Source organism: Microtus ochrogaster, chromosome 2, assembly GCF_000317375.1.
Source record: "Microtus ochrogaster isolate Prairie Vole_2 chromosome 2, MicOch1.0, whole genome shotgun sequence".
NCBI classification, from domain to species: Eukaryota; Metazoa; Chordata; class Mammalia; order Rodentia; family Cricetidae; genus Microtus; species Microtus ochrogaster.
The window spans coordinates 13,660,804-13,670,410 of record NC_022010.1 but is presented as its reverse complement, the minus strand read 5'-3'; the positions used below and the strand labels follow the sequence as shown (position 1 = coordinate 13,670,410).

The 9,607-nt window shown below is 46.4% G+C and overlaps 1 protein-coding gene across 1 annotated transcript in view; it reads left to right on the top strand.

The window, feature by feature from the left end:
* Window positions 1–952: 952 nt before the first annotated feature.
* Denr (density regulated re-initiation and release factor) overlaps window positions 953–9,607 on the top strand; it is a 21,499-nt gene continuing 12,844 nt past the window's right edge. The window contains exons 1-3 of the mRNA XM_005344402.2: window positions 953–1,063; window positions 1,761–1,875; window positions 8,513–8,532. Of these exons, the coding sequence (XP_005344459.1) occupies window positions 1,770–1,875; window positions 8,513–8,532 (126 nt within the window). The 5' untranslated portion in view covers window positions 953–1,063; window positions 1,761–1,769. The remainder of the gene's footprint in view (window positions 1,064–1,760; window positions 1,876–8,512; window positions 8,533–9,607) is intronic.

The window sequence follows — 9,607 nt, the reverse complement described above, 5'->3', positions numbered from 1 at the left end:
TATTTATTTATTTATTTATTTATTTATTTATTTATTTATTTATTTATTTATTTCAAAACGTTATTAGGGAGGAATCGGCTATAACTTAGCGGCAGACCACTAGCCTAGCATTCACAAAGCCTTGGGTTCGATTCCCAGGACCAAAAGAACGTTGTGGGAGGTCATGCTGGATTAATCTCTGTTTTGGATAGCTTAGTCCATGCAAAGTAAGCTGCAAACAGAAAAGCAAAGGGATGCGGGCACTGGAGGTGATGTAGAAGAGCAACTTCCTATCCAGGCCTTTCTTTCTGAGCTCTGAAAGTGTCTGGTTTCACAAATGGGACTTGGGCTGAGTATGCAGATGAAGGGGTTTCCCCAAAATAAAAACAAGGAAGCAAAACCAAAGCAAGGCTATGTGTGGTTAAAACCAGAAACCCTGAGATGGGATCCATAAATTCCAGCGTAGGACATGTATAAGAAGAGATAAGGAAATTGTTGTCAGCCTGGTGAGGTAAACTAAAACAGTAATTAATACGATCTTTGCAAGAATAATTCCAATTTAGGGAAGAGTAGTGGAATGAAACCCAGTGTCTCATCCAGCTGCCATCTCTCCGCAGAGAAGTGACTTATCCATCAGGATAGGGGTTAGTTGGGACTTTAGGATGCAGCCCAGACACTGGGGCTAGGCTGCCCACATCATTCACAGGGAGTCACCCGTGACTCAAGAAGCCCCTCCTCCAGTCCAGTCCACGCCCCACTGCGCAGGATCCTCCAGGCGCTGGCTCACCCTCGCCATGGGTAGCGAGCGCCTCCTACTGGCCGTCTGCCTCCACGCCACGCGATCCCTTTTCCCTCCAGCCCAGCTCAGAGCGCATGTGCCTCCCTCTTCGCCCCGCCCACCCGCGGCCGTCAGGCTTCTCGCGACATCCGCCTAGCGGCTGCCGGGATCTCGCGATAAAGGCCTATTGTCTCGCGCGAGCGTGTCTCCAGACGGCTTTGGGGCTGCTGTGGCCGGGCAAGAGGACTTGCATGTGTCGCTTCAGCTGGCGGGAGCGGAGGCGGCGGGGGCTGTGCGACCGGCTGGGTAACGAGCGCTCGCACCTCTGCGGCTTCCGAGGAGCTGGTCGAGCGTGTGGGGGCAGCCGCGGCGCTGCCTGGAGGAAGGGGGCCGGGCCGAGTGTCTCCACGCCCGCCCACATGGGGGCCTCCTGTGGCGTCCCCGGGCTCTCCCCTTAGCGTCTGCCCTCCTAAGGGCTGCCTGCCCTTTTCCTGGTCTTTCTGCCCCAGTTTTGTCTCCCCAGGCCGTGGCACTCCCTTCCTCGTCCCTGGCTCGGTCTCTCTCCTTTGGTATTTTGCTGTCGCCGCACCTTGCATTCTGGTCACCTCGAGTGACTCGCCCTCCTCGTGCAGATGCTCTGGAGCCTTTCCTGCAGTTTGCATCCCTCCCATTTGATCCTCAGACCTGCCCCGTCCCTGTCGAAGTCACCCACCTCATCTATTTCCCCAGCTGCTTCCTCTTTTTCCTCTGGTGTCCCCTTTGCCCTCGCCCCAACCCTCAGCCTTCATGGCCCAATTATTCTTGCTTCCCTTTAGATCTGTGGAGCAGGTAGATAAGCTTAGCTGATCATACTTTGTGACTCCAATGAAACTTGTGTCCTTTTTAATAGACTCGAAACAGCTCCCGGGGGCAGGGATACATAGTGCAAGCCAAGACTGCACCCAAATGCTGCTTTTCGGGGGTCCAGCTCCAAAATAGTGAAGTTGTGTTATTTTGCTTACAGGTTTGTGAGATGGCTACCGACATTTCTGAATCCAGTGGGACTGATTGCAAAGGCGATACGAGGAACAGTGCCAAGTTAGATTCCGATTACCCTCTTCGAGTCCTTTATTGTGGAGGCAAGTGCTGGAAGGGAAGAAATGGCTCTTGCTCACCGTTTTTATGCTTAACGTTCAAGTTTCAGATTTGGTCTTGTTAACTCCTGCATCTGTCTCTGTGGTTTGGACGATTCTTAATTGAGGAGGGAACCTAGGGAGGACATATAGGTTAACAGATACTCCTTTTTCATGTGCCATTTGTGTCTTGCCTCCTGGCCTGGAGGTGTGACAGTCTAGTTGGAATCGAGATGTGCAATGGAGTGTCCCAGCCAGATGTTGGATGTATATGCTTTGTTATGGAGAGCTTTTAGGACGATAGGGAGTCTTAAAGGATGGGGAAGTTTGGAAGAGGCGAGAAAGGGCATCCTAAAGGAAGCGAACTGTCGGGAAGAAAAGGCAGGACCTGGAGATGTTGCTTAGCAGCAGAGCACTGATCCAGAGAGTTCACAGCCTCTGGGTTCAGTCCCAGTACTGGGCTGAGTAGGGGCTGGGGAAGCTTGATGGCTGGCTAGACTCTTGAGCTTTTTTTTTTTTTTTTAATTTCATTTCATTTCATTTGTGTGTGTGCATCTGTGTCATGACCCATGTGTGGGTGTCAAGGACCATTTGCGAACCTTAGTTCTGTCTACTTTGTGGGTCCTGGGAATTGAACTCAGGTCCTCCGGCTTGGCTTCAGCTGCCTTTACCCATGAACTTCTTGAGCAGCAACTTTGAATCCTTATGGTACAGGGAGGGTATTGGTTAAGGAGTAGAGGAGGTGAGCTCAGAGTGCTGTGTGGTAGGACAGTCTTGGGAAAGTCGGGTTTGGATAATTACATTTTTTTGTATTTAGATGTGGATGTGTGATATCAGAGGTCAGAGGGTGACTTCCTCAATCACAGTCCGCCATGTTTCTTTGAAAAGGGTCTCCCAGTGAATCTGACACTCATGAGCTAGACTGGGTGGCTAACAAGCACTAGGGATCCTCTATCTCCCCAGTATTGGGACTGTAGTTCTCTGCTTTGCTGGCTTTAACATGGATGCTGGGCTGCTGGGGATTCTGACTCAGCCTTTAGGCTAATGTCGCAAGTACTTTATTGAATAAGGCTAAGGCATCGCCACAGCTTTAGACTTTGTTTTAAAGACAGGGTTTCTCTGTGTGACTCTGACTGGCCTGGAACTCACTCTGTACACCAGGCTGGCCTCGATCTCAGAGATCTTCCTGCCTCTCATTTCCTAGTGCTGGGATTAAAGGTGTGTACTATCACGCCCAGCTTTACCTTGACTTTTTAATACAACAAAGTTGGAGTCTATTAAGAAACAGGTTTGTTTTATGTTGTTTGCCCCCCATCACCAAGGAAAGCCTAAGCCCGTTTTTCTCCAGTCTTCATCAGCTTGTTCTTCATATTGTTTGTTTCTGAGGCAGTCTCACTCGGTAGTCTTGGCTAGCCTAGACCTTAGAGATCCTTCTGCCTCTGCTCAGAGTGCTGGGATTAAAAGCATATGCCACCATGCATAACTACTTTTTTGTTTTAAATGGGTTTGTGTATGTGCCTGAGTGTATGTATGTGCACCACATGTATGCAGGAGCCCATGGAGGTCAGAAGAGGGCATTGGATATCTTGGAACTAGAGTTACAGGTAGTTCTGAGCAACCAGGTGGGTGCTGGAAATCAAATCTGGGTCTTCTGGAGGAGCAGTAAGCTCTCTTAACCACTGAACTATCACTCCAACCCCCAACGTTTGGTTCTTTTTCTCTTTATTATTGTTATTATTACTTTTTTTTTTAAATAAGATTAATTGACTTTTTGTAGAGAAGCTACAAAAAGCCATGGTTGAATCCTGGGTCATGTGAATGGAGGTTCTGGTCTGAGTTCTCACAAGATAGTCTGTAAGTTCCTGATAAGAAGATTTTAATGGACACAGTCTCTTTCCAGAGGGTCAGGTAGCTGTAGGTCTTGGAGAGGGTATCAGAGGTGGCGTTGGTGGAAGTTGCCCAGGTGGCCATGCTATTCCTGACTGAAGTGCAGTGGTCTTCATCAGTACTGGCCAGTGGTACCAGCTTCTTGGACCCAGGAGCCAACGGTGCCAATGTCTGCGAGTGGAGATGGGTTAGCCAGTACACAGCTACAGCAGCCTGTCACTTTGTGTGGCGTGTGCAGTTCTTGTGCCCTCTGTAACCTCTCCCACAGGGGTGGAAAGCTTGGCTCCTTGAATGGCAGTAACTACTTCCTTGGAGCACTTAACCTCCAGATTAGTGTGGCTCTTGTAGTCCCCAGGGGCAGTAAATGCCTCGAATCTGGTCCGCAAACCATTGTGAGTTTGCTTCTGCCTCAGTACTTATGTCCTTAAGGGATGTCCCCAGGAGAAAGTCAGTGTTCTGATTTCTGAAGGGGCTGGGAGAATGATCTTTTCTAGACACTTGGTCATGCCCTTCACCAGGTGGCTCAACTTGGTGATAGGGATCCACTCTTGCCTTTGGTCTTCACCCTGTGGGCTTAGTCCTGGATCCCATCGTGACCCTAGAGGATGTGCCTGTGGCCTCCCACGCCATCAATGTCATATCCTCTTTGTCATTTTCCCAGGGAAGATGGTGAGAAGTAAGAAACAGTTTTAGTGCAAATCCTAAGCGCAGGCTTTAAGGGAGATAGGGGGAGGTGCTTAGGAAAAGGACAGTACACAACCAAGACATGTTTGGAGGCTTCCTCAGAGGGGCCATTAGTGGGTAGCGTGCTTGCTGAGAGTCCTGACCTCTAAAATTTGATGTGAAGGAATACACATGTGATCCCCACACTCAGCAGAGGTAGTCAGGGAGATTGCAGAATTCCAGCCAGTCTGGGCTGTGTTGAACCTGTCTTAAAACTTGAAAGGAAGGAAGGGACGTAGGAAAAAGCGGAAAAAATTATATAGAGTTGGTTGTGTTTTGTTATGATATTGGTAATAGAGTAATGAGCCAGAGTGTGCTTTCTGACTTAAATACTTCCTAGGTGTGTGGCTCTGGGCAAGTTATCTCATTTCTGTGAGGTTGAGAGATTTGTGTCTTAATGTGTAAAGTGAGAAAAAAGATGACATTAAGGCAGATAAGCACACATCTAATCTCAGTACTCAGGAGACGAAAGCAAAATGGTTTGGTCTACATAGCAAGTACATACATAATAAATAAAGATCAAGTAGGGTATGGTGACTCAGGCTCACTTGGGAGATGGAGAAAGGAAGGTTGTTGCAAGTTTGAGGCCAGCTTGGGCTACAAAATGAGCTATAGACTAAGACCCTATCTCAGAGCAAAACAAAAAAGCCTGGTGGTGGTGGTGCATGCCTTTAATTCCAGCACTTGGGAGGTAGATACTGTGAGTTCAAAGCCAACCTGGTGTACAGAGCAAGTTCCAGGACAGGCACCAAAGCTACAAAGAGAAACCCTCATCTCAAAATCAAAAAATAAATTAAAAAAGGAGGAGGAGGAAGAGGAGGAAGATGAAGAAGAGGAAGAGGAGGAGGAGAGGAGGAGGATTTTGGCTCTGGGCTCTGAAGAGTAGCTTGGATGAGGGAATCAGCCGTGATCATGAGAAGAAAGCAATGCACAATGCCCTTTGTACAGGCATCCTACAGTTAGCACAGGGCACCCAGTTGGAATACCAAGAACAGAACCAGTCTGAGAGCCAGCCTCCTGCACCACATCAGGGGCACGTCCTTTACTTCTCAAGAGTATCTGTTAGCTAGCAGTGACTCTAACAACCCAAACCATCTGATTAAATCCTGAACTCTGAAGAACTGGTCTTCATATGTTTACATGACATCACAGGCCTTTTTCTTCCTTCAAGATCACCTTGTTCCTGCCTCCTCCCACTTGGTCTGTCCTCTCTGGTCCTGCCCAATATGCCTGGATTTTTATTTGTTTTTGTATTGTTATTCCTTGTTGGAAAGGAGAAAAAGTGGTGCCTTGATGAGTTTGCCCTGTATTCTCCTGGCTCATAAAGTCCTGGAGACAGGATAAAAGGAATGAGTGACAAGACAAAAAGGGGCGTAATGGGAGAGCACCCAGGACACAGGAAATTAACTGCATATTAGGGTTTTGTCCCTGTTTTCTGCATAGGGCTTAGCGATACTTGCTGTGATCCACCTGCCTCGGTTTCCCAAGAGCTGGGATTATAGACTTGATTCACACCCAGCTTGTTATAGGCATTTCTGTTTGAAAGAATCTTACATAAAACATGCTTTAAGAGTCCACTTAAGCCGGGTGGTGGTGGCGCACGCCTTTAATCCCAGCACTCAGGAGACAAGCAGGCAGATCTCCAGGACAGCCAGGGCTACACAGAAACCCTGTCTCAAAAAAAAAAAAAAAAAAGACCCAAAACAAAACAGCTAATCATAGCATCTACTGCCTACCACACAGGAGGCAGAGGCAAGAGGGTCACCAGAAGTTCAAGCCAACCTGACCCTATTTTACAGAGTGAGTTCCAAGCCAACCAGGGTGACGTAGTAAGGCCCTGGCAGGGGTCATGTAGAGGTACCTATTTAACAAAATTTAAGATCTTTTTGTTTTTGTTTGACGGCAAGTGTCTATCTGCCAGATCATTCTGTTCTGAGAACAGTTAACTTTTCTTCAGTTCCCTCCTTGCTTTTGTACTGGGCATTGCAAATACTAGGGAAGAGGTGCTTCTGAGCCCCAAGGAGTTTAAGATCTACATGTATAAGAAACACTTGGGAGTTGGTGGACTCAGTTGTAAAGGAGCTTGCTGCCAAGCCTGATGGCCTGAGTTCAATCCTTGAGATCCACATGGTAGGAGAGACTCACTTAGGGGAATAGAAAACACTAAAACAACTATAAATTAGGAGGTGAGGAGGGGGACGTTGACAAGGAAATGTGCCCTGTTTAAGCCTTCAGTGATAGCTATTATATGATAGTTTTCTGTGAAACAACTTTTGTTGTTTGATCACTTGTGTGAGTCAAAGATAAGTTGTGTTTTCCGTTGCCTCAGGCTTAGTAAACCAGGTGTGTAAGACAGAGGCTACCAAAAGGTGCATTTAGAGTCTAACCTTAGTGTGTTATGATGATGATGGGCTTGGCAAGAAAGTGCTGCGACTGACAAAGTACATCTGGATAAGGTGCTGGGCTAGATTGTGGGGGGCTGTAAGACAGCAAGCCTCTGCCTGTTCTCTACATGTAACTTAGACTGGGTAGCCGTTGGTGAGTGTTGGATGGGGAGGGGTGTACACAGGTGTATTAGTAGCAGAGACAAGAAATACACTTCGGGAACAGTCACAGTGGTGTGGAAAGGGAGAGGTTCTCCTAGTTGTAGAGCTGGGGGAGACCGCATAGAGGCAAGCACAGTTGGTATTTGAAAGGCAGGTAGTGTTGCAGGCAGCTATGCCAGGCCAAAGAGCAGGAAGAGAGGTAAGAAATGAGGGGAATGTAAATGTGCAGGTATTGCAGTGCGCTTGTTAATGTGGAAGAAGAAGCAGAAAATTGAAAGACAGTTGGGTCTGGACCAGATTTTGGGGCCTTGTTTTGTAACTGCTTGTAGGTCACTGAAGGTTTTTGAGCAAAGAAGCTATGTGAGAATGTATGTAGCACAGGACTAAAAGTTGGAGGAAGCAAGTGTAGTGACCAGCCTATGGTATGATTTAGCGAAAGTTAAAGAGCTTTTGGAACAGAGGTTTTGTTTTCCAATGGTCTTAGGTGACACATTTAGGGTCATGACCCATAGTTGAGACCCACTGGTTTAGAAGAGCATAGTGAGATACAGTGTTATATACCTGTAGTCCCAGCTGTTCTTGGGGACTTTGAGGCAGGATCCTGTGAATCCAGAAGTCCCAGCCTAGCCTGGGCAGTAGTGTTGTGTCACCCTGTCTCTGTCTGTCCCTTTAGGTCTCTCTTTTTTTCTTTATGAACCTGTGTATGTTTATGCCACATTGTGGGTGCCCACAGATGCCAGAAGAGGGTCAAATCTGGAGCTAAAGTTAAAGGTGGTTGTGAACCACTGATGTAGGTGCTGGGAGCCAAATTGCCATCCTTATAAGAGCAGCAGGTTTGCTAAACTGCTGAGCCACTTCTCCAGCCCCTGAACTCAAGAGGACCGGGCTCATCGCTTGGCTATAGACTTAGCAGGGATTCAGAGAACAGCTTGAATTTATTTAGAAAACATGTTTTAGGCTCTATTCTATGCCACATTGTGTTTCACTCAGAGAATGAGTAAGATATAATTGTCTTGAGGAATCTCAAGAAAGATAGATGCTTTATAGATAAGTTATAAAATATGAAAGGTTTGCTGTTATATCAACTGACAATTGCCTTTAGATCAAAATGTCAGTACTGTCATCTGAAGTAATCACACACCTTTGACCTCAGAAATCTCTGCAGAGTAGGATTTGAAACTGAGTGCCATAGGAGCGTGTGAAGGCAGAAAAGATGGGGCGCAACTCACCTCAGCACCCAAGAGGCTGAGGCAGCGAGACCATGAAATTTGAAGCCAGTGTGTGCTTCCTAGTGGTTACTTAGTATTCTTGGGGTGATAGGAGAGGGAAAACTCTCAAGTAGAATATTTGATTGAAAAGTAGTGATGACACGTAAGGAGAGAGAAATGAAAGGCTAGAGGGAAGTATTCCGTCAGATAGAGAGTATGAGGCCCCTGTGTTGTCATGGTTTTAACATTTCACATCTTTTTTTCTCTCCATTTCTCTAGTTTGTTCACTACCAACAGAGGTAAGTCCTACTTGTTAGTTTTTTTGTTATTGTTCTCTTTCTGCATGTGAGATCACTCTTGATTTTAGAGTTAATCTGAGAACTTCTATCCTTTCTTTTCCTGTCAACCTTTTATATAGAACTTTGGATCAGAATACTTAAAAAACTAAGTGTGTGTGTGTGTGTGTGCAAGTGTGTGCAAGTGTGTGCAAGTGTGTGCAAGTGTGTGCAATATGTTCCATGGTATACTTGTGGAGACCAGAGAACAACTTGCAGGGGAGCAGGGGTCAGTTCTCTCCTACCATGTGGGTTCTTAGAATCAAATTGAAGTTGTCAGGCTTGGTGACAGCACATGGACTCACCAAACCATCTTGTTGGCCCTGGATCAAAATACTTTTTTATCTTAGAAATTAGACATTTGAATTGTACATGTACTCTGTTACCTTACTGGCCTTTTTTTTTTTTTTTTTTAAGTAGGGTTTTAGCCAGGTGTAGCGGTGGCCCACGCCTTTAATTCCAGCATTTAGGAGGCAAAGGCAGGCAGAACTCTGAGTTTGAGACCAGCTTGGTCTACAGAGTGATTTCCAGGAAAGCCAGGGCTACATGGAGAAACCCTGTTCAAAAAACCAAAAATGAGCCAGGCAGTGGTTATGCACGCCTTTAATTCCAGTAGTCGGAAGGCAGAGACAGACAGATCTCTGTGGGTTCAAGGCCAGCCTGTCCAGGACAGCAAAGAGTACACAGAGAAACCCTGTCTGAAAAAAAAAGTGAATGAATGAATATAGGGCCTTACCACAGATTAGTCTTGGATTCAGTTGTCCTTCCTTATCCTCCTGAGTAGCTGTGATTATAAATGCCCTTTTTTTTCTTAAAAATGTTTATGTGTTTTTACTTATGTGCCTACTTGAGTTGTGTGCTCTACGTACATACAGTGCCCTCCGGTCAGTGGAGGATCGGATCCCCTGGACCTGTAGTTGCAGGTGGTTGTGAGCCAACATGTGTATGCTTGGACCTGAATCTGGGTCCTCTGCAAGAGCAATAAACACTCATAACTGATGCACATGTCTCCAGCTTTTTTTTTTTTTTTTTTTTTTTT